General features: G+C 41.2%; 2 protein-coding genes across 5 annotated transcripts in view; one reads left to right on the top strand and one right to left on the bottom strand.

The window, feature by feature from the left end:
• drp2 (dystrophin related protein 2) overlaps window positions 1–25,481 on the bottom strand; it is a 302,156-nt gene that overhangs the window by 240,119 nt on the left and 36,556 nt on the right. For 2 of the 4 annotated variants that reach the window (XM_061899976.1, XM_061899973.1), the window contains exon 2: window positions 7,762–7,918. The gene's annotated coding sequence lies outside the window, so the exon portion shown is untranslated. Of the gene's footprint in view, window positions 1–7,761; window positions 7,919–24,144; window positions 24,846–25,481 lie in introns of those variants that run through there. The other 2 variants (XM_061899974.1, XM_061899977.1) reach the window with 2 other exon arrangements.
• LOC133552459 (uncharacterized) lies at window positions 1,401–2,768 on the top strand. Its single transcript, XM_061899654.1, has one exon. The coding sequence runs from the start codon at window positions 1,401–1,403 to the stop codon at window positions 2,766–2,768; it is 1,368 nt and encodes a 455-aa protein (XP_061755638.1).

Here is a 25,481-nt window from a genome sequence, read left to right as displayed (position 1 = left end):
CACTACCGGGTTAAACTAATGATACATGCACACAGCACGTTATTCACATGTTGGCCAGTAGAGAGCGCATGCGCTTTTGTTATTCCAGTCACTTCTTCACCGAACGTCAACGAGTGAAGACACGAGTCAATCAATGTATTTCAAAGACAAAGTTTAAAAGTTAAAAATACTTGTTACTTCTGTGACCGAGTGTTGGAAAAGCAGCATAAGATAGGCGGGTTCCAGTGGGCGTTGGATTGCTGTGCTTTGTGCTGCTGAGAACTCCAATTGGTTTTTTGTGTGATCCTGAAGTCTGGTTCCAAGCTGGACTTGAGTTTGATGGCGAGCCAGTCCCAGTGAGTGAGAGTCTGCGGAGAGGGAGCATTTGGATGTGGTGTGGCCAGCTACATCGGTCTCCATCCTCTGCAGTGACCTATTACTGACCTGATCTACCGTCAGAGTCGCAAGTATCGAACCGAATCAATATGGAATAACGGATTACAAAAGAACTAAGGATTCCCAACAAAGGAATGTAAAGAGTGTTCAATTCAGTACTACCCGGGTAGAATTCAAATTTAAAAGGGACATTTCTTTTATTTTTTCTATTTTGATTTTTGAAACAGAGCTCTATTTCTATTTTATTTTGGGGGTATTTTCAATACAAAAAGCACACTGTTCATGTGTTGTTGTTTGTTATTGTGCAATAAATTTGCCAACAGCTGTTCTGTGGTCCACTAAGTACGTGACGTCTCATTTCGAGTCTCTCAATTATACGGCCAAGAACCTAGTAATCTAAATTGTTGTACTAACCTGCTATCCTACAGTAGGGGTGCTACATATATATTTGTGTATATATACATATAATGTAAAATATACATTATATGTATACATACACATGTATGTATAAGTATATATATATATACATATATATAAGTATATGTACATGTGTAAGTATATATGTGTATATATATAGACGTATGTATATATGTATATATTTTATACACACCAGTCCCCAGACCCATTTTGACTTTGTCAATGTGGCTAGCAAGTAAAAGTAATGTCTAATGGACATGCTTGGCTGCGGATGTGGATGTGGATGTGGATGTGGATGTGGATGTGTGTGCTAGGAAGGATCTGGTGTGTGTGACATGAGGTCAGAGACATGCGGTGAAAGAAGAGAAGCCAGCAGCCGGTGAGTCAGCAGGATAAAGCAGCAGCAGCAGCAGCCCAGATAAGAGGAAGTCAAATGTAGAGCGAGGCCAATGTCTGGGAGGCAGATAGCATTCTAGCAGCATCTCTCGTGTGCAGCAGTGAGGCCTGCAGGTAATCTTCCCTCGCCACCACACCTGCTGCATGACTGAGACAGAGCGCCTCATTACTTTAACAACGCCAATGGCGGGTGTCCACAGAGTGTTCAATCAATGCCAGCTCAGTTCTCACCTTCCACCGCCTTCCACCACCTTCCACCACCTTCCACTACCTTTTACTACCTTCCATTACATTCCACCACCTTCCACTACCTTCCATCACCTTCCACCACCTTCCACTACCTTTTACTACCTTCCATTACATTCCACCACCTTCCACCACCTTTCACCACCTTCCATCACCTTCCACCACCTTCCACTACCTTTTACTACCTTCCATTACATTCCACCACCTTCCATTACATTCCACCACCTTCCATCACCTTCCACCACCTTCCACCACCCTTCACCACCTTCCATCACCTTCCACCACTTTCCACCACCTTCCATCACCTTCCATCACCTTCCACCACCTTCCATCACCTTCCACCACCTTCCATCACCTTCCACCACCTTCCACCACCCTTCACCACCTTCCATCACCTTCCACCACTTTCCACCACTTTACACCACCTTCCATCACCTTCCATCACCTTCCACCACCTTCCACCACCATTCACCACCTTCCACCACCTTCCACCACCTTCCATCACCTTCCATCACCTTCCACCACCCTTCACCACCTTCCATCACCTTCCACCACTTTCCACCACCTTCCATCACCTTCCATCACCTTCCATCACCTTCCACCACCTTCCATCACCTTCCACCACCTTCCACCACCATTCACCACCTTCCATCACCTTCCACCACCCTTCACCACCTTCCATCACCTTCCACCACCCTTCACCACCTTCCATCACCTTCCATCACCTTCCACCACCTTCCATCACCTTCCACCACCTTCCACCACCTTCCACCACCTTCCATCACCTTCCACCACCTTCCACCACCTTCCACCACCTTCCACTACCTTTTACTACCTTCCATTACATTCCACCACCTTCCACCACCTTCCATCACCTTCCACCACCTTCCACCACCTTCCACCACCTTCCACCACCTTCCATCACCTTCCACTACCTTCCATCACCTTCCACCACCTTCCATCACCTTCCACCACCTTCCACCACCTTCCACCACCTTCCATCACCTTTCACCACCTTCCATCACCTTCCACCACCTTCCATCACCTTCCACCACCTTCCATCACCTTCCACCACCTTCCATCACCTTCCACCACCTTCCACCACCCTTCACCACCTTCCATCACCTTCCACCACTTTCCACCACCTTCCACCACCTTCCATCACCTTCCACCACCTTCCACCACCTTCCACCACCTTCCTGAGCCCTCCTTGCAGGGCCAGAAAGAAAGGAGCGGCTGAAGCCAGCGTGAAGCATTTCCACACGCTCACACACACAAACCACAAAAGCAAAAGGAAAAAGGTGTCATTTGGAGGCAGACAGGGTGAAATTTGAAGAAGTAGCAGCTCAAAGTACATCATTGAGGGTAGATATATGGATATACTCGATATAATCACGGGTTTGTGTCTGTGCGATATAGAAAATGACTAGATGGTGATATTGGAGTATATCTTCTCACGCAGTTGCTTTTAGCTGCGGGCATTACACTACAGGCTCTTCCCACTCCTTCTTGTCTCTGCTTCTCACAGAGACATAAAACAAGCGCACCTTCTTACATACGTCACATACGTATACACCCTCGCGGAGCAGAGAGGTAGCAGCATGGGTAACGTTAGCTGTGGTGCTAGCGGAGTGGCAATACGAGAGAGAGATAAGGTAAGAATCTGGTAACAAATGGAGGAAGAATTCAATCCCAAGACAAACAGCAGGGGGTCCATCGTCTGGCGGCGGTTTGGCTTCAAGCGGGAAGATGTCGAACAGACAACCGTAATATGTCAACTATGCGGCAAAAGTGTTCCTACAAACAGTAGCGGCACTGCTAATTTGTAGCATCATTTGAAAAGTCCCCTACTAGAGAATGAAGAGTGCTTGAAACTCCACATGTCAACATCTAAGTTCGGTGCCACGCCAACAAAATGCAGAAGCAACCATTTCCACATCAGCACCGAATGAAAAAAATAGTCAACAACCTAAGGAGCTAACATCCGCAAGAAACCTACCACATAGCGATTTGATTTCCTATTATGCGGCTCATTTTTATTTGACACTTATTGAAATATCTTGTGTGACATCATGCACAAAAGTGCACTTTATTTGTTTTAAACTATTGTAGTGGCGTTATGTCCAAAAAGTGCTCTTTAATTTAGTGTTGTTTTGATAAGTCATCTTAGTGACATCATGCACAAAAGTGCACTAATAGTTTGTTTTAAAATGTCTCTGACAATCTTGCACTTTCTGTTTGGAAATGACATGAATGTTTGTGCCACTGCAGAATAACTGTTCAATAAATACACTTTTAGTTGTGATTCCCTTCTCTAAATGAAAGTTTAAAAGTAGCATATATGAATGCAGTATGAAGAAGAATGTTTGAATGTAGACACATAGAATCATCATACTGCTGTCATTATATGTTTCAAGTGTTCATTCAAGGCTAAGGCAAAATATGGAGATATATAAAATATATCAAATATCCACATATTCATATGGCCTAAACATATCCACATATTCATAAAAGGCCATATCGCCCAGCCCTAATTGGGGACTGGAACTGTGACTGGGGAACTAGTTCTATTAGGGCTGTCAAAGTCAAGACCAGAATAAGGCCTCAACTAGAAGTTCCTTGAACGGCCATCATTTCTTAGCAGCAGATCAAGTTGCATGCGTCCTGACTCCTTTTTCACCCTCGCTCTGTTCCTTCCAGTTCGCCTTGAGCCCATAACTTGAAAATAGTGAGCGGAAACATTCAAAGAAAAGACGATTTTATCTTTAATCGCGGTGAGACGCCATCATTGGAGCGAGCACGCGCCTTGTAGAGGAGGAGGAGGAGCTTCACATGTGTGTTGACATGACAGGTGAGTGCAATAACAACATATCATTTAGATCAGGGGTGCCCACACTTTTTCTGCAGGCGAGCTACTTTTCAATTGACCAACTCGAGGGGATCTATCCCCATTTATATATATCATTTATATTTATTTATTTATGAAAGAGACATTTTTGTAAACAACTTAAATGTGTTTAATGATAATACAAGCATGTGTAACACATATAGATGTCTTTCTTTCACAAAGACAAGAATATAAGTTGGTGTATTACCTGATTCTGATGACTTGCATTGATTGGAATCAGACAGTAATGATGATAACGCCCACATTTTCAAATGGAGGAGAAATTAAAAGTTGTCCTTTCTGTACAATACCACATGAAAGTGGTTGGTTTTTGGCATCTAATTCATCCAGCTTCCATACACTTTACAAGAAAAACATTGGCGGAAAATTCCGTAGCTTGCTTGATTGACATTCACGGCACCCGAGGGTCTTGTGAGATGACGCTGGCTGCTGCCAGTTCATTATTATGAAAAAATGACAGAGAGGAAGGCGAGAAACACTTTTTATTTCAACAGACTTTCGCGCCGTCCCTTCCGTCAAAACTCTAAAGGCCGACTGCACATTTCCTATCTTCACAATAAAAGCCCTGCTTCATGCTGCCTGCGCTAACAAAATAAGAGTGATGTGCACGCCAGCTTTCTGAGGGATCGCTTGTGCACGCCATTTTTCCGAGACTCTGTATTTAGTTAGTGCAGGCACCATGAAGCAGGGCTTTTATTGTGAAGATAGGAAATGTGCAGTCGGCCTTTAGAGTTTAGACGGAAGGTACGGCTCGAGAGTCTGTTGAAATAAAAAGTGTTTCTCGCCTTCCTCTCGGTCATATTTTAATAATAATGATCTTGCAGCAGCCAGCGTCATCTCACAAGACCCTCCGGTACCGTGAATGTCATTTAAGTGACGTCTTGGTGAAGATTGATGATCACTAATTTTTAGGTCTATTTTTTTTAAACAATGAGAAAGTGTCTTCCATGACCATCGTGCTTTGTCAAAGATGTCCTGCAATGTCTCTGTCATAGTTCCACCTAAATATATCTCGTCTGGCGGATTGAAATGAGGTCTTTATTCTTTTGTGACGTGATAGTCAGCAGACACAGAAGATTTAAACAGGCTGAATATGACATCTCATTCTTTCAGACAGAAGGTGAAAACATGACGAGATATCAAGTCGTGCTATAGAACTAAGAACACAAACATTGGAGTCACATGATGTCCACCAGGTCCTTGCTAAGTCTTGGTATAGGACTCAAATCTAAGATGTCCACCAGGTCCTTACTAAGTCTTGCTATAGAACTAAGAACTAAGATGTCCACCAGGTCCTTACTAAGTCTTGGTATAGAACTAAGAACACAAACATTGGAGTCACATGATGTCCACCAGGTTCTTACTAAGTCTTGCTATAGAACTTAGAACTAAGATGTCCACCAAGTCCTTACTCAGTCTTGCTATAGAACTAAAATCTAAGATGTCCACCAGGTCCTTACTAAGTCTTGCTATAGAACTAAGAACTAAGATGTCCACCAGGTCCTTACTAAGTCTTGCTATAGAACTAAGAACTAAGATGTCCACCAGGTCCTTACTAAGTCTTGGTATAGAACTAAGAACACAAACATTGGAGTCACATGATGTCCACCAGGTTCTTACTCAGTCTTGCTATTGAACTAAAATCTAAGATGTCCACCAGGTCCTTACTAAGTCTTGGTATAGAACTAAGAACTAAGATGTCCACCAGGTCCTTACTAAGTCTTGCTATAGAACTAAAATCTAAGATGTCCACCAGGTCCTTACTAAGTCTTGGTATAGAACTAAGAACACAAACATTGGAGTCACATGATGTCCACCAGGTCCTTACTAAGTCTTGGTATAGAACTAAGAACACAAACATTGGAGTCACATGATGTCCACCAGGTCCTTACTAAGTCTTGGTATAGAAATAAGAACACAAACATTGGAGTCACATGATGTCCACCAGGTCCTTACTAAGTCTTGCTATAGAACTAAAATCTAAGATGTCCACCAGGTCCTTACTAAGTCTTGCTATAGAACTAAAATCTAAGATGTCCACCAGGTCCTTACTAAGTCTTGGTATAGAACTAAAATCTAAGATGTCCACCAGGTCCTAACTAAGTCTGGGTATAGAACTAAGGACAAAGATGTCCACCAGGTCCTTACTAAATCTTGCTATAGAACTAAGAACTAAGATGTCCACCGGGTCCTTACTAAGTCTTGGTATAGAACTAAGTACACAAACATTGGAGTCACATGATGTCCACCAGGTCCTTACTAAGTCTTGCTATAGAACTAAAATCTAAGATGTCCACCAGGTCCTTACTAAGTCTTGGTATAGAACTAAGGACAAAGATGTCCACCAGGTCCTTACTAAGTCTTGCTATAGAACTAACAACTAAGATGTCCACCAGGTCCTTACTAAGTCTTAGTATAGAACTAAGACAACAAACATTGGAGTCACATGATGTCCACCAGGTCCTTACTCAGTCTTGCTATAGAACTAAGATCTAAGATGTCCACCAGGTCCTTACTAAGAATTGGTATAGAACTAAGACCTAAGATGTCCACCAGGTCCTTACTAAGTCTTGGTATAGAACTAAAATCTAAGATGTCCACCAGGTCCTTACTAAGTCTTGGTATAGAACTAAGGACAAAGATGTCCACCAGGTCCTTACTAAGTCCTGGTATAGAACGAAGGACAAAGGTGTCCACCAGGTCCTTACTAAGTCTTGCTATAGAACTAAGAACTAAGATGTCCACCAGGTCCTTACTAAGTCTTGGTATAGAACTAAGACAACAAACATTGGAGTCACATGATGTCCACCAGGTCCTTACTAAGTCTTGCTATAGAACTAAGAACACAAACATTGGAGTCACATGAAGTCCACCAGGTCCTTACTAAGTCTTGGTATAGAACTAAGATCTAAGATGTCCAACAGGTCCTTACTCAGTCTTGGTATAGAACTTAGAACAAAGGTGTCCACCAGGTCCTTACTAAGTCTTGCCATGGAAATAAGAACACAACCATTGGAGTCACAAAATGTCCACCAGGTCCTTACTAAGTCTTGGTATAGAACTAAGAACAAAGTTGTCCACCAGGTCCGTACTAAGTCTTGCTATAGAATTAAGAACAAGGATGTCCACCAGGTCCGTACTAAGTCTTGGTATAGAACTAAGAACAAAGATGTCCACCAGGTCCTTACTAAGTCTTGCTCCCAGACAACATTTGTTGGTCTTTGTAGAGGAAATGCAGAGTTTGACACAGATGGCACCCGGAGCCAAGTGCAGACAATGTGCTCAGAAAACACAACAACAACAACAACAACCCTCTGGCATGTGAGTGTGTGCGTGCTCGCTGGGCAACAGGAAATGCCTCTTTGACGTGATGACTGGCAGGCAGCAACCAAATCAGACAGGAAGTGCTTGACACTTACCGAGCGGTGAAGACGTGGCTGCAGGGTCGCCGCCTCCCGCCAATCCAGCCAACACTTCTGTGGCGGGGGGGCAGGGGCGTGGCAGGCCTGGGTGTGGAGGAATGGTGACAGCGGCGACGGCGACCACTGGAGAAAGCTCTGAGGCTGGGGGAGACACCTGGAGAGGAACACAAGGGTCAAAGAAGGGTCAGACACGGTCAAAGAAGGGTCAGAGATAGTCAAAGAAGGGTCAGACATGGTCAAAGAAGGGTCAGAGATAGTCAAAGAAGGGTCAGAGATGGTCAAAGAAGAGTCAGATATGGTCAAAGAAGGGTCAGAGACGGTCAAAGAAGGGTCAGATATGGTCAAAGAAGGGTCAGAGATGGTCAAAGAAGGGTCAGACACAATCAAAAAAGGGTCAGATATGGTCAAAGAAGGGTCAGATATGGTCAAAGAAGGGTCAGAGATGGTCAAAGAAGGGTCAGAGATGGTCAAAGAAGGGTCAGATATGGTCAAAGAAGGGTCAGACATGGTCAAAGAAGTGTCAGAGATGGTCAAAGAAGGGTCAGAGATGGTCAAAGAAGGGTCAGACATGGTCAAAGAAGGGTCAGACATGGTCAAAGAAGGGTCAGAGATGGTTAAAGAAGGGTCAGATATGGTCAAAGAAGGGTCAGACATGTTCAAAGAAGGGTCAGAGATGGTCAAAGAAGGGTCAGATATGGTCAAAGAAGGGTCAGAGATGGTCAAAGAAGGGTCAGACATGGTCAAAGAAGGGTCAGACATGGTCAAAGAAGGGTCAGATATGGTTAAAGAAGGGTCAGAGATGGTCAAAGAAGGGTCAGATATGGTCAAAGAAGGGTCAGACATGGTCAAAGAAGGGTCAGAGATGGTCAAAGAAGGGTCAGATATGGTCAAAGAAGGGTCAGACATGTTCAAAGAAGGGTCAGACATGGTCAAAGAAGTGTCAGAGATGGTCAAAGAAGGGTCAGAGATGGTCAAAGAAGGGTCAGACATGGTCAAAGAAGGGTCAGAGATAGTCAAAGAAGGGTCAGACATGGTCAAAGAAGGGTCAGACATGGTCAAAGAAGGGTCAGAGATAGTCAAAGAAGGGTCAGATATGGTCAAAGAAGGGTCAGAGACGGTCAAAGAAGGGTCAGAGATAGTCAAAGAAGGGTCAGACATGGTCAAAGAAGGGTCGGAGATGGTCAAAGAAGGGTCAGAGATGGTCAAAGAAGGGTCAGAGATGGTCAAAGAAGGGTCAGACACGGTCAAAGAAGAGTCAGAGATGGTCAAAGAAGGGTCAGAGATGGTCAAAGAAGGGTCAGAGACGGTCTAAGAAGGGTCAGACACAAACAAAAAAGGGTCAGACACGGTCAAAGAAGAGTCAGAGATCGTCAAAGAAGGGTCAGATATGGTCAAAGAAGGGTCAGAGACGGTCTAAGAAGGGTCAGATATGGTCAAAGAAGGGTCAGATATGGACAAAGAAGGGTCAGAGACGGTCTAAGAAGGGTCAGACACAATCAAAAAAGGGTCAGATATGGTCAAAGAAGGGTCAGAGATGGTCTAAGAAGAATCAGAACATAACAAAAGGAGACAATGTATTCCTGGTTGCCAAAAAAGGGATTTAAAGTAATATTTAATGCATCTCATTTGTGCATAAATCAAATCAATCAATCCAATTATTACTTTGAATCCCTTTGGCAACCATAAATTGTCATTTGGGGTCGATTACAGTCTGTCCTTTGTTATTATAAAAGTCCCACAAGCAGTCAACTTGCCACCTTGTATGCAAATGCTAAATAAAAAGAGACTACAACAAATCCTTTTCAACTTATATTCCATTGAAGAGACTGCAAAGACAAGATATTTCAGGTTCACACTGAGAAATGTTGTTCTTTTTTGCTAATATTAGCTCATTTGGAACGTGATGCCTGCAACATGTTTCAAAAAAGCTGGCACAAGTGGCAAAAAAGAGTGAGAAAGTTGAGGAATGCTCATCAAAGTCTTATTTGGAACATGCTAACGGGCTAATTGGGACCAGGTGGGTGCCATGATTGGCTATAAAAGCAGCTTCCATGAAATGCTCACTCATTCACAAACAAGGACGGGGCGAGGGTCACCACTTTGTCAACAAATGCCTGAGCAAATTATTTAAGAACAACATTACTCAACAAGGAATTTAGGGATTTCACCATCTACGCTAGAGAATTTAAGTCCCTACCTTTAGTCAAAAGTGATTTATGACCCCCCATAAAACAATGATTTATGACCCCTCAAGGTCAAAGGTCAATGATTTATGAGGGGTCAAGTTCAAAGGTTAATGATTTATGAGGGGGTCAAGGTTAAAGGTCAAAGTCAAAGGTCAGGTTCAAATGTCAAGGTCAAGTGGGTGTGGCTTACCCGGAAGAGGGTGGAGTTAAGACCTGCGGTGGGAGTGGTTAAACCAGGAAGAGGGTGGAGTTTTAAACAGAAAGAGGGCAGAGTTAAGACCTGCGGTGGGAGTGGTTAAACCAGGAAGAGGGTGGAGTTAAGACCTGACAGGGAACAGAGGAGGGATCAGTTTTTTTAAGAAAGCAATGTCATCTGAGCAGCATGTGACCATATATTTGATAGTTTAAATGTTTACGATCGTTTGAAACAACTTCCAGATTTCGATGTATTGATGGTTGGGAATGTTACGTGTGGAGATGTGGACACGCACGCACTTCACACACACACACACACACACACACACACACACACACACACGCAGAGGAGGTGGAGCTTTATACGTTAGCGTAAAGACTTTGTTCGATTCGGTCATGATTAGTGAAACGCCTGTGTCGATTTATAAAAATAATAAAACTTACATTGACGCTCCGCAAAAAAGTCGAGTGTTTCTAAATCGTATTCAGATGCCGCCGACCGAGTCTTTGCGTGAGAAATGGGACTTGGAAGGGGAGGGATCTTTTGGATTTGTATTCAGATACGAAATGGGTGATATCTGCTTATTTCAGCTAAAAGAAAGAAGAGACGGAAGCCCTTTCTCGATATTTTCATCGTTATCTACCGTGGATTGGGAAGTTTTTGGTGGACACGCACACACGCACACACACGCACACTTCACACACACACACACTTCACACACACACACACACACGCACACACACACACACACACACACACGCACACACGCACACACGCACACACGCACACACACACACACACACACACACACACACACACACACACACACACACACATTCGTACGCACTGAAACAACTTCCATACCTCACGAAAACATATTTAAACAGATGGAAAAAACTATCGCAGAACACAGTGTCACGTAGCAACTGGTCTTTACGGTCGTTTGAATCAACAGGTCAGTTTGGGGGACAAAAGGAGGGTTCAGTTTTTACTGACTTCCCATCTGACAGTTTAAATGTTTATGACCGTTTGAATCAACAGGACACGCACGCACACACACACACACACGCACGCACACACACACACACACACACACATACACACACACACACACGCACACACACACACACACACACACACACACACACCATTACCTCTGCTTTACCATGTTATTAGACATTGGTTTAACTCCATTTAAGCATTTAAACGTTAAAAGCATTGCACTTGTACGACGATGTAATACCTTTTTTTTTTTAACAGCCGATGACGACGAAGTGAAAGACGATGAACTTTGCTTAAACGGTCTTACAAAGTTGGAAGATGATTTTCGAGGTGTGTTTAAACCTTCAAATTATTTAATATTATGTGTATTCATTATTTAGTTTCATAGAGGATTTGCCGTAAGATCCTAACGCGATCGTTTTAACACAATCGCAGTCTGGTGAGTCAAATGATTCTCATTTTACAAGAAAAAAAACATGCGGTATACGATACATATATACATATATTTACTTACAGATTTTCCGTTTACATCTCTTGCTCACTGGTCTCCCTTAAAGCTGGCGGGTCCGTCAACGGCCGTTCCAGGCAGAGGAGAAGGCTTGATTGCGCCAAAGACTCCAGACATCGAATCCTTGCTCCGAGGGGAAATCATCGAAAACGACGGTGAATGTCCGACAGGCACCCGCTGTAAGTTTTTCTCGTTTTCTGTAAGCTTTTTAAGATTCTCAGGAGCTTTAAAGAGCTCCTCTCATTCCAATGTCTTTCGCTCAAATGAATTTCGCGCCTAAGGGGAATGGGCGGGGACTGATTCCGGAGGTGGGCGGTTGTTTCCGCCAAGCAACCTTCTGGTTGAAATGGAGTGTGGATCAAGATGGATCCCTACTCTATATTCTTTTATTTAACCCAATGTTTTTTAAATACGTGTATAATGCTTTATATCCTATGGGTTGTGAATTCCATCCTACAATATCTTCCAAGGAACCCAAAGAAATGTTACCACATCTCCCGCTTTATTTATTCTATAGATTGCCTGAACTATTTCATAAACTAAATCTTGTCTTGTTTCTGATGCTATGTTTTTTATGCTCATCAATGCACTGTTGGACTGCGAGCACACAACTACTTTCCTTGCTTTGTTTTCCTCTATCCAGTTAACTGCCATATAAATTGCTACCAATTCCCCCGTAAAAACAGATAGTTTATCACTGATTATTTTATTTAATACTATGTTTCCTTGTGGGATAACTGCTACAGCTCTTACCTTTATTTTTTTTTATATAGTTTTTGATGCATCCGTATATATCATATCTCAATCCATTTTTCTATCCGGTAACTATTTAAATTTCTATTCTTTAGTAATTGCATGTTTTCTTTTGGGTTATCAAACATCCACGGTGGTATTGCAGGCATTGGTACTGTAGGACTAACTTTAATATTGTCAATTTTAACTTTATTACATATGTCTCCTATAATCCACCCAAAACTATTCTTTTTTGTTTTCTCTTTTTCTTGGCAGATTGGTAGCACTGGACAAGTCGGATATCCTTGCTTGGATCCTTTTAAAGTTGCCCGATAAACTGCTGAGAGTTGATCTCTCCTCTTGTCCAAAGGTTTTTCGTTCATTTTTACTTGTAATACTGGCACTAGGGTTGATGTAGTAGCTCCACAACATAACCTTAAAGCCTGTGACTGGATCCGGTCTATTTTCCCAAGTCATGTTTTTGAAGCAGATTGGTAAATAATGCATCCGTAATCAATAACAGATGGAATTAAAGTTATAAATATATACATGTATTGTTTTCAACGTTAACCTATCAGCCCCCCAATCATTACCCCTCAAAGACCTCATTATATTTAACACCTTTTTACTTTTTCCCCTATTTTTTTATTTTCCGGAAGGAACACTCCTGAAGGAATAAATAAAGTACTATCTAATCTAATCTAATCAAATCTATTTTGCTGATGTGGGTTGACTAGTTCATATTTTTATCAAACCATATTCCTAAATATTTAAATACTTGTACCTCTTCTATATTTTCACCTTAGAGTTTTTATTTGGAGCTTGTTTGGTACTTTTGTCTTTGTAAAATGTATGACTTTTGTCTTTCCAACAGAGAATCTTAAACCTCAAGCCGTTCCCCAGTCTTGAACATTATTTACCACTTTGTTAGTTTTTTGATTATTTCTTTTGACTCTAAATAATATACTAGTCTTTCATTAATCTTTTTTTTTTTTCCATTACTTTTCCCCAAATTTATAATTTCCTGCCTCTTCCGGGTCTTACCCTGACTTGCATATTGGAATTGTTACCGCTAATTTTCCCCTCTGCCGGTCATTCTCCTTCTTCATATATCCTGTCATATCATTTCAAGACCACTTCTTTGACGATGCCACCTAAGTTTTTGATCATTTGATAACCCGCTAGGTCTTTCCCCGGTGACGTATTTTTAACCTTTTTCAAAATTCGAACCATTTCATTCAAAGAAAATGTCATATCCATAGTGTTGGTAAAGCTATTAACGTTGTCTTCCATCATTTCCCCAATATTTAAACTCATTGTTTTTTCTCTCTTTTGTTTTTCCACATTTCTCAAATTATCATTACTGTGCACTTCAACAAATGTTTTTGCTAAAGGTTCTGCTGTTTCTTTACCCGTGACTACATCTTCTTTGATAAATGTGGCACATCATCCTCTTTACCCTTCATTCCTATCTTTACGAATCGTTATATATCCTTTTATTATAAAGTTTAATTTTGGCTTCAGCCCTGTTTCTTGAATACAAATTATACGTGGTTTAGTTTTCATATTTTTAATATATCCCTTTAATTCATGTTCGGTTGCTATCAAACTTCTGGCATTCCACCGGACAATTAACAGGGTGTTGGAATGTGGTGACATGACTCCGTCACGTCTACTCTCCGTAGTACAGCTTGCACCCGGTACCAAGATAGTTCTTTCAACAACTTTGATGCTGCTTTGACAATTATTTTGATCTTCTCAGTCTTATTTTTACTTTCATTTTGTATCAAAGCTGAGTTGTGCTCTCTGGTTTATTTTGCAAATGAACCGACAGAACATGATCATGTACAAGACTCGCCTACCCACAATGCACTGCAGCCCAACGCTCCTGGTCGGATGTTTTTTCGGGGTTCATGGAGAGATGCGGTAAAGAGTGGTAGCCAAGACACACGGTCACACACGGTCACACACGGTCACACACGGTCACACTCGGCAATTATTTTGACCTGGGGAGCAGATATAGAGGAAAAAATGTGTCTGGGGGGCCGGGATATCTGATTTTCAGGTACAAAAAACTTCACAATGACACAAAATAAACACAACAGTTAAACCTCACACTAAAAACAAGACATTGACTTGTACGTTCAAAAGACAGAATAGAACAAGTCAAGACATGCAATGCCATCTACAAAATGTTATGTAAATGTTAGTCATTACACACGCGGCTATGGTTTTGATGTATTTGTTACAGACGTTTACGTCAAGTAACATCACATGGTTCCATTTGCACCTTTCAACAAATCTGAAAAGGAATATTAAGAAGTAAAACTTATATTTAATCCTACCTCTTCTCCGAGCACACGGTGACCGTACATACGGGTCGAAAAATGTTGACCTAATTCAGCATTTCTCAAAGTGTGGGGAATAGAGACATGACAGGTGGGGCTCGAGGAAAGGGAGGAAATTTTTTATTTTTGATTTTTTTTTTACTATGCTTTCATTTTCTATACACACTGTAAATCACTTTGTGATTCTGTCTGTGAAATCCGCCGTATAAATAAATGTAAATTACTTATTTTTCCTGTAGGCTTTAAATTTCTCGGCAGGAGCGAAAGTTTGACAGACATAGCAACAGTAACTTTTGCAGGCAGGGCTAAGAGGAACAAACTTTCGCGCGGATGGGTAGCAGGCTAATGTGCGAACCACAATTACACAAAATGGATACATTTGCAACTCGCACCTCAAAGGTCTGCGGAGAAACAAAAATATGACGGGTCTAATCAACCAAAAAGTCAACCTAAAAGAAAATATGGCGAAGGGTATCTTGCTCTTGGATTCACGGCAGCGGAGGTGGGGGCAGAGGAGAGACCCCTGTGTGTTCTTTGTCTAAAACGGCTAGCAGCAGACAGCCTGAGACCCAACAAAGCAAAGAGACAACTCGAGACCACACATGATGTCCAATAAATTGTTTTGTTGGGGCGATGGGGGTAGGTGGGCCTTGAGTCTAAAGTGCTGATGACAGAAAAAAAAAAGTTTGAGAAGCCCTGACCTAATTGTACGGATCTCACTTTAAACGGCAAACCGATCATTTAAATGTTTTCACTTTGAATATGAAACGAGGAGTAAAATGTACAATATTATCAATTATTTCACAAGGACATGTTTTAAGGATATTGTACAGTATCATTAAATCTAAAATGAATGTGATCACTTTCAGGATCATTTTATTTTTAGCCAGTAAACAACTGTTATGTACTTTTGAATCGGGTTTTCCCCTTTAAATAACAAAAATTATAGAATTTTACAATATTCATTATTATTAAATATTAAATGTGCCAACTAGTTTTACGGCATACATCATTCCCCCTTTACCCATTTGTTAAAAAGACGAAAGTTGATGCGAACGCCTACGTGCTGTCAGAAAACTAAAAGAAGAAGAATGCCTTTGTGCAATTACTGCTATCCTGGCACAAGTTATAAAACAAACAAAGTTACCAAATTTTTTTTCTGAGGAGACAAAACGAAAAAGAAAGAAAAATAATAAATCAATCAATAAAATGCATCAGTCAAATAGTACAGGCAACTTCGTTAACATGGAGCCACAGACAATTTCATTCAAAAAGTCCCAATTGCTAACATAAAGATACAACATCAAATAAAGGCAAAGAAGGCCTAGTAGGTAATTACAACAAGAGACAAAGTATTAAAAATGTCGGTCCAATAACTGCACAGGGATGGGCAGAGCCAAAACATGTGTAGCAAGTAAGCTGGAGACTGTTGACACTGAAATAAGGCTATATGTGGCACAGATACAAGATTTATAAACTCTACTTAAAGCCCCACTTAAGAATTTTCAGTTTTGGTTTATATTGGCCGCACCAGTGAACCAAAGCGATGGCGTTTTCCCAAAAGGAAAACCACATTTACCATGAGGACTAGCGCATATAGCGTCCAACTGACACGATAATGCCACAATGATTCTGTATTACTGAACTTTCCACAGTAGGAACCTACATTCGTTTTCTACCACTTATTCCCTTTTGAGGACGTGGGGGTCGCTGGCGCCTATCTCAGCTACAATCGGGTGGAAGGAGGTGTACACCCTGGACAAGTCGCCCCCTCATTGCAGGGTCAACATAGATAGACGGACAACATTCACACCAACCTACATATTTTACTCAAACCTTATATTTGCAGTTTGAAGTCACTGCATTGTTTTTTCCTTGTACAGTTCTTTTGAGTTTGTTGCGTGGTTGGTCAGTGTGGAACTGCAAAGTATCGCGCTGGTGGGTATTTATTGCTACCACACAAATTTCCAGTAGCTAAAATTAGTATTATTATTCTGATTTGAGCATTGAAAGTCGCTTACTAGTTTAGCAGGAACAGATCCAAAGCAGCATTGGTCTAAAATCTCTTGTCTTTTGACCTCACGCAAGCTAGTGAAAGTCGTGCCATTGTTGATCCTTGATTGTCCCTCCCTTTTTCTTTTTTTTTGAAAACCCGATTCAAAAGTACATAACAGTTGTTTACTGGCTAAAAATAAAATGATCCTGAAAGTGATCACATTCATTTTAGATTTAATGATACTGTACAATATCCTTAAAACATGTCCTTGTGAAATAATTGATAATATTGTACATTTTACTCCTCGTTTCATATTCAAAGTGAAAACATTTAAATGATCGGTTTGCCGTTTAAAGTGAGATCCGTACAATTAGGTCAGGGCTTCTCAAACTTTTTTTTTTCTGTCATCAGCACTTTAGACTCAAGGCCCACCTACCCCCATCGCCCCAACAAAACAATTTATTGGACATCATGTGTGGTCTCGAGTTGTCTCTTTGCTTTGTTGGGTCTCAGGCTGTCTGCTGCTAGCCGTTTTAGACAAAGAACACACAGGGGTCTCTCCTCTGCCCCCACCTCCGCTGCCGTGAATCCAAGAGCAAGATACCCTTCGCCATATTTTCTTTTAGGTTGACTTTTTGGTTGATTAGACCCGTCATATTTTTGTTTCTCCGCAGACCTTTGAGGTGCGAGTTGCAAATGTATCCATTTTGTGTAATTGTGGTTCGCACATTAGCCTGCTACCCATCCGCGCGAAAGTTTGTTCCTCTTAGCCCTGCCTGCAAAAGTTACTGTTGCTATGTCTGTCAAACTTTCGCTCCTGCCGAGAAATTTAAAGCCTACAGGAAAAATAAGTAATTTACATTTATTTATACGGCGGATTTCACAGACAGAATCACAAAGTGATTTACAGTGTGTATAGAAAATGAAAGCATAGTAAAAAAAAAATCAAAAATAAAAAATTTCCTCCCTTTCCTCGAGCCCCACCTGTCATGTCTCTATTCCCCACACTTTGAGAAATGCTGAATTAGGTCAACATTTTTCGACCCGTATGTACGGTCACCGTGTGCTCGGAGAAGAGGTAGGATTAAATATAAGTTTTACTTCTTAATATTCCTTTTCAGATTTGTTGAAAGGTGCAAATGGAACCATGTGATGTTACTTGACGTAAACGTCTGTAACAAATACATCAAAACCATAGCCGCGTGTGTAATGACTAACATTTACATAACATTTTGTAGATGGCATTGCATGTCTTGACTTGTTCTATTCTGTCTTTTGAACGTACAAGTCAATGTCTTGTTTTTAGTGTGAGGTTTAACTGTTGTGTTTATTTTGTGTCATTGTGAAGTTTTTTGTACCTGAAAATCAGATATCCCGGCCCCCCAGACACATTTTTTCCTCTATATCTGCTCCCCAGGTCAAAATAATTGCCGAGTGTGACCGTGTGTGACCGTGTGTGACCGTGTGTGACCGTGTGTCTTGGCTACCACTCTTTACCGCATCTCTCCATGAACCCCGAAAAAACATCCGACCAGGAGCGTTGGGCTGCAGTGCATTGTGGGTAGGCGAGTCTTGTACATGATCATGTTCTGTCGGTTCATTTGCAAAATAAACCAGAGAGCACAACTCAGCTTTGATACAAAATGAAAGTAAAAATAAGACTGAGAAGATCAAAATAATTGTCAAAGCAGCATCAAAGTTGTTGAAAGAACTATCTTGGTACCGGGTGCAAGCTGTACTACGGAGAGTAGACGTGACGGAGTCATGTCACCACATTCCAACACCCTGTTAATTGTCCGGTGGAATGCCAGAAGTTTGATAGCAACCGAACATGAATTAAAGGGATATATTAAAAATATGAAAACTAAACCACGTATAATTTGTATTCAAGAAACAGGGCTGAAGCCAAAATTAAACTTTATAATAAAAGGATATATAACGATTCGTAAAGATAGGAATGAAGGGTAAAGAGGATGATGTGCCACATTTATCAAAGAAGATGTAGTCACGGGTAAAGAAACAGCAGAACCTTTAGCAAAAACATTTGTTGAAGTGCACAGTAATGATAATTTGAGAAATGTGGAAAAACAAAAGAGAGAAAAAACAATGAGTTTAAATATTGGGGAAATGATGGAAGACAACGTTAATAGCTTTACCAACACTATGGATATGACATTTTCTTTGAATGAAATGGTTCGAATTTTGAAAAAGGTTAAAAATACGTCACCGGGGAAAGACCTAGCGGGTTATCAAATGATCAAAAACTTAGGTGGCATCGTCAAAGAAGTGGTCTTGAAATGATATGACAGGATATATGAAGAAGGAGAATGACCGGCAGAGGGGAAAATTAGCGGTAACAATTCCAATATGCAAGTCAGGGTAAGACCCGGAAGAGGCAGGAAATTATAAATTTGGGGAAAAGTAATGGAAAAAAAAAAAAGATTAATGAAAGACTAGTATATTATTTAGAGTCAAAAGAAATAATCAAAAAACTAACAAAGTGGTAAATAATGTTCAAGACTGGGGAACGGCTTGAGGTTTAAGATTCTCTGTTGGAAAGACAAAAGTCATACATTTTACAAAGACAAAAGTACCAAACAAGCTCCAAATAAAAACTCTAAGGTGAAAATATAGAAGAGGTACAAGTATTTAAATATTTAGGAATATGGTTTGATAAAAATATGAACTAGTCAACCCACATCAGCAAAATAGATTTGATTAGATTAGATTAGATAGTACTTTATTTATTCCTTCAGGAGTGTTCCTTCCGGAAAATAAAAAAATAGGGGAAAAAGTAAAAAGGTGTTAAATATAATGAGGTCTTTGAGGGGTAATGATTGGGGGGCTGATAGGTTAACGTTGAAAACAATACATGTATATATTTATAACTTTAATTCCATCTGTTATTGATTACGGATGCATTATTTACCAATCTGCTTCAAAAACATGACTTGGGAAAATAGACCGGATCCAGTCACAGGCTTTAAGGTTATGTTGTGGAGCTACTACATCAACCCTAGTGCCAGTATTACAAGTAAAAATGAACGAAAAACCTTTGGACAAGAGGAGAGATCAACTCTCAGCAGTTTATCGGGCAACTTTAAAAGGATCCAAGCAAGGATATCCGACTTGTCCAGTGCTACCAATCTGCCAAGAAAAAGAGAAAACAAAAAAGAATAGTTTTGGGTGGATTATAGGAGACATATGTAATAAAGTTAAAATTGACAATATTAAAGTTAGTCCTACAGTACCAATGCCTGCAATACCACCGTGGATGTTTGATAACCCAAAAGAAAACATGCAATTACTAAAGAATAGAAATTTAAATAGTTACCGGATAGAAAAATGGATTGAGATATGATATATACGGATGCATCAAAAACTATATAAAAAAAAATAAAGGTAAGAGCTGTAGCAGTTATCCCACAAGGAAACATAGTATTAAATAAAATAATCAGTGATAAACTATCTGTTTTTACGGGGGAATTGGTAGCAATTTATATGGCAGTTAACTGGATAGAGGAAAACAAAGCAAGGAAAGTAGTTGTGTGCTCGCAGTCCAACAGTGCATTGATGAGCATAAAAAACATAGCATCAGAAACAAGACAAGATTTAGTTTATGAAATAGTTCAGGCAATCTATAGAATAAATAAAGCGGGAGATGTGGTAACATTTCTTTGGGTTCCTTGGAAGATATTGTAGGATGGAATTCACAACCCATAGGATATAAAGCATTATACACGTATTTAAAAAACATTGGGTTAAATAAAAGAATATAGAGTAGGGATCCATCTTGATCCACACTCCATTTCAACCAGAAGGTTGCTTGGCGGAAACAACCGCCCACCTCCGGAATCAGTCCCCGCCCATTCCCCTTAGGCGCGAAATTCATTTGAGCGAAAGACATTGGAATGAGAGGAGCTCTTTAAAGCTCCTGAGAATCTTAAAAAGCTTACAGAAAACGAGAAAAACTTACAGCGGGTGCCTGTCGGACATTCACCGTCGTTTTCGATGATTTCCCCTCGGAGCAAGGATTCGATGTCTGGAGTCTTTGGCGCAATCAAGCCTTCTCCTCTGCCTGGAACGGCCGTTGACGGACCCGCCAGCTTTAAGGGAGACCAGTGAGCAAGAGATGTAAACGGAAAATCTGTAAGTAAATATATGTATATATGTATCGTATACCGCATGTTTTTTTTCTTGTAAAATGAGAATCATTTGACTCACCAGACTGCGATTGTGTTAAAACGATCGCGTTAGGATCTTACGGCAAATCCTCTATGAAACTAAATAATGAATACACATAATATTAAATAATTTGAAGGTTTAAACACACCTCGAAAATCATCTTCCAACTTTGTAAGACCGTTTAAGCAAAGTTCATCGTCTTTCACTTCGTCGTCATCGGCTGTTAAAAAAAAAAAGGTATTACATCGTCGTACAAGTGCAATGCTTTTAACGTTTAAATGCTTAAATGGAGTTAAACCAATGTCTAATAACATGGTAAAGCAGAGGTAATGGTGTGTGTGTGTGTGTGTGTGTGTGTGTGTGTGCGTGTGTGTGTGTGTGTATGTGTGTGTGTGTGTGTGTGTGTGCGTGCGTGTGTGTGTGTGTGTGCGTGCGTGTCCTGTTGATTCAAACGGTCATAAACATTTAAACTGTCAGATGGGAAGTCAGTAAAAACTGAACCCTCCTTTTGTCCCCCAAACTGACCTGTTGATTCAAACGACCGTAAAGACCAGTTGCTACGTGACACTGTGTTCTGCGATAGTTTTTTCCATCTGTTTAAATATGTTTTCGTGAGGTATGGAAGTTGTTTCAGTGCGTACGAATGTGTGTGTGTGTGTGTGTGTGTGTGTGTGTGTGTGTGTGTGTGTGTGTGTGCGTGTGTGCGTGTGTGCGTGTGTGCGTGTGTGTGTGTGTGTGTGTGTGTGCGTGTGTGTGTGTGTGTGTGAAGTGTGTGTGTGTGTGAAGTGTGCGTGTGTGTGCGTGTGTGCGTGTCCACCAAAAACTTCCCAATCCACGGTAGATAACGATGAAAATATCGAGAAAGGGCTTCCGTCTCTTCTTTCTTTTAGCTGAAATAAGCAGATATCACCCATTTCGTATCTGAATACAAATCCAAAAGATCCCTCCCCTTCCAAGTCCCATTTCTCACGCAAAGACTCGGTCGGCGGCATCTGAATACGATTTAGAAACACTCGACTTTTTTGCGGAGCGTCAATGTAAGTTTTATTATTTTTATAAATCGACACAGGCGTTTCACTAATCATGACCGAATCGAACAAAGTCTTTACGCTAACGTATAAAGCTCCACCTCCTCTGCGTGTGTGTGTGTGTGTGTGTGTGTGTGTGTGTGTGTGTGTGTGTGTGTGTGAAGTGCGTGCGTGTCCACATCTCCACACGTAACATTCCCAACCATCAATACATCGAAATCTGGAAGTTGTTTCAAACGATCGTAAACATTTAAACTATCAAATATATGGTCACATGCTGCTCAGATGACATTGCTTTCTTAAAAAAACTGATCCCTCCTCTGTTCCCTGTCAGGTCTTAACTCCACCCTCTTCCTGGTTTAACCACTCCCACCGCAGGTCTTAACTCTGCCCTCTTTCTGTTTAAAACTCCACCCTCTTCCTGGTTTAACCACTCCCACCGCAGGTCTTAACTCCACCCTCTTCCGGGTAAGCCACACCCACTTGACCTTGACATTTGAACCTGACCTTTGACTTTGACCTTTAACCTTGACCTTTAACCTTGACCCCCTCATAAATCATTAACCTTTGAACTTGACCCCTCATAAATCATTGACCTTTGACCTTGAGGGGTCATAAATCATTGTTTTATGGGGGGTCATAAATCACTTTTGACTAAAGGTAGGGACTTAAATTCTCTTACGCTCCGTAATATCATTAAAAGGTTGAGAGAATGTGGAGAAATCACTGCACGTAAGCCATGATACTACGCACCTTCCATCCCTCAGGCGCTACTGCATCAAAAAGCCACATCAGTGTGTAAAGGATATCACCACATGGGCTCGGAACACTTCATAAAACCTCTGTCAGTAACTACAGTTGGTCGCTACATCTGTAAGTGCAAGTTAAAACTCTACTATGCAAAGCCAGAGCCATTTATCAACAACACCCAGAAACACTTTGCTTAGCCTGAGCTCATCTAAGATGGACTGATGCTAAATGGTAAAAGTGTTCTGTGGTCTGACGAGTCCAAATTTCAAATTGTTTTTGGAAACCGTGGGCCAAAGAGGTAAAGAACCATCCAGACTGTTGTAGGGTGAAAGTGTTCTAGGCAGCATGTGTGATGGTATGGGGGTGTATTAGTGATTGTTGTAGGGTGAAAGTGTTCTAGGCAGCATGTGTGATGGTATGGGGGTGTATTAGTGATTGTTGTAGGGTGAAAGGGTTCTAGGCAGCATGTGTGACGGTATGGGGGTGTATTACTGATTGTTGAAGGGTGAAAGTGTTCTAGGCAGCATGTGTGATGGTATGGGGGTGTATTACTGATTGTTGAAGGGTGAAAGTGTTCTAGGCAGCATGTGTGATGGTATGGGGGTGTATTAGTGGCCAAGGCATGACTAACTTGCACATCTGTGAAGGCACCATTAATGCTGAAAGGTACATACAGCTTTTGGAGCAACATATGTTGTTATCATGGACGCCCCTGCTTATTTCAGCAAGACAATGCCAAGCCAGGTGTCACAACAGCGTGGCTTCATAGTAAAAGAGTGCGGGTACTAGACTGGCCTGCCTGTAGTCCAGACATTGAAAATGTGTCCAGGCTAAAATATGAGGCAGGAGACTGTTGAACCACTTAAGCTGTACATCAAGCAAGAATGGGAAATAATTCCACTTCAAAAATGTGTCTCCTCAGTTCCCAAACCTGCACTGAGTGTTGTTCAAAGGAAAGGCCATGTAACACACTGGTAAAAATGCCTTTTTTGACATGTGTTGCTGCCATTACATTCCAACTTCATGATTATTTGCAAAACAAATAACAAAGGTTTGTCAGTGTGAAGATGAAATATCTTGTCTTTGCAGTCTATTCAATTGAATATAAGTTGAAAAGGATTTGTTGTATTCTCTTTTTATTGAGCATTTACACAAGGTGACAACTTCACTGCTTTTGTACTTGTAACTCTCTTATGGCTAACAATGTATGATCGGTTATTAAAGTATCACAATTGAAGGAATGCACCCAAAGACTTGATTCATGTGAATTATGTTCACTAACAGAGGAGAGTTAATATTGTATGTAGCTTTTCATAGAAATAATAATATACAATCTCATTAATATTTATACAAATGACAACTCTTTCAGGCTTCAATCATTGGAACACAAAGTTGGTGCCAGTCTGACCAGCAGTGAAGGGGTGCAGATGAAAAAAAGACGTGACTTACAGGTGTGATGTCATCAGAGGAGTCAATTACGTCATCCAATTGTTGACTAAATCAAATGTGAGGAAATGCTTTGGTTTCGTTTTTATGTCAACATTCCTGACTTCCTCGTCTGAAGAGGGAAAGCATTTGATTGGCTGTTATTCGTTAGCAAGCCACACCCCTATTTCCATGCACGCCGTTATCGAGCTGTGATTGGATATACTCCCAACTGGTCCCGCCCATCCACAAGACAAACCTAAATATGATTGGCTTTCGTTTCTTTCTGTCAACCTTTTCGACTGTTTATTTTATACTTGACTGACTGCTCACTTGATTGTGTCTCCTCTTAGTCAAACTGTCTTTTTTCAAAAGAAATGTCCTCCTGTTGACCTGCTGCCATCTTTATTCACATACATGGAATAATGTCCTCCTGTTGACCTGCTGCCATGTCACATACATGGAATAATGTCCTCCTATTGACCTGCTGCCATGTTTATTCACATACATGGAATAATGTCCTCCTATTGACCTGCTGCCATGTTTATTCACATACATGGAATAATGTCCTCCTATTGACCTGCTGCCATGTCACATACATGGAATAATGTCCTCCTATTGACCTGCTGCCATGTTTATTCACATACATGGAATAATGTCCTCCTATTGACTTGCTGCCATGTCACATACATGGAATAATGTCCTCCTATTGACCTGCTGCCATCTTTATTCACATACATGGAATAATGTCCTCCTATTGACCTGCTGCCATGTCACATACATGGAATAATGTATGTGAGGCCCCGCCTGGCCTCGTCTGTCCCCGCCTGGTCCCGCCTGGCGCTGTCACGCCAAATTTCTTCCCCCCGACAAAAACATTCCCCTCGGAAGAAATTTGGCGTGACAGCCCCTCCAATGCCTGAAGGACCCCAATGAGGGCGTGACAATACCAAGTTATATGACTGTTAAGGGTTACAGCTGCAAAATTAGCAAAGCAAAAATAGCTTGAAAGGTTAGCATGCTGGAATGCAAATATTTTTTCCTCACCTATATTTTTCACCTATGACAATCAGCCAATTCTAATGCTTTTAAAACAGGCAGCTGTGTGGGCTGCTTTAAGGTCCTTTCACCCTCATTGGGGTCCTTCAAGTAGTTTCTTCCAAGGGGGAGGTTTTTGTAGAGGGGAAGAAATTTGGCGGGACAGCGCCAGGCGGGACCAGGCGGGGACAGCGCCAGGCGGGACCAGGCGGGGACAGACGAGGCCAGGGGGGGCCAGGCATGAAAGTTGAATGTGAAGCAGCCAGTGATTATTCTTTGATGTAATATTCCTGCCTGGCACATGAGTGTTGGCGTGTTTACTC

This window comes from Nerophis ophidion, linkage group LG05 (genome assembly GCF_033978795.1).
Source record: "Nerophis ophidion isolate RoL-2023_Sa linkage group LG05, RoL_Noph_v1.0, whole genome shotgun sequence".
In the NCBI taxonomy this organism is placed as follows: domain Eukaryota; kingdom Metazoa; phylum Chordata; class Actinopteri; order Syngnathiformes; family Syngnathidae; genus Nerophis; species Nerophis ophidion.
Note: the sequence above shows the minus strand (reverse complement) of the source record. Positions and strands in the feature narration are given on the sequence as shown.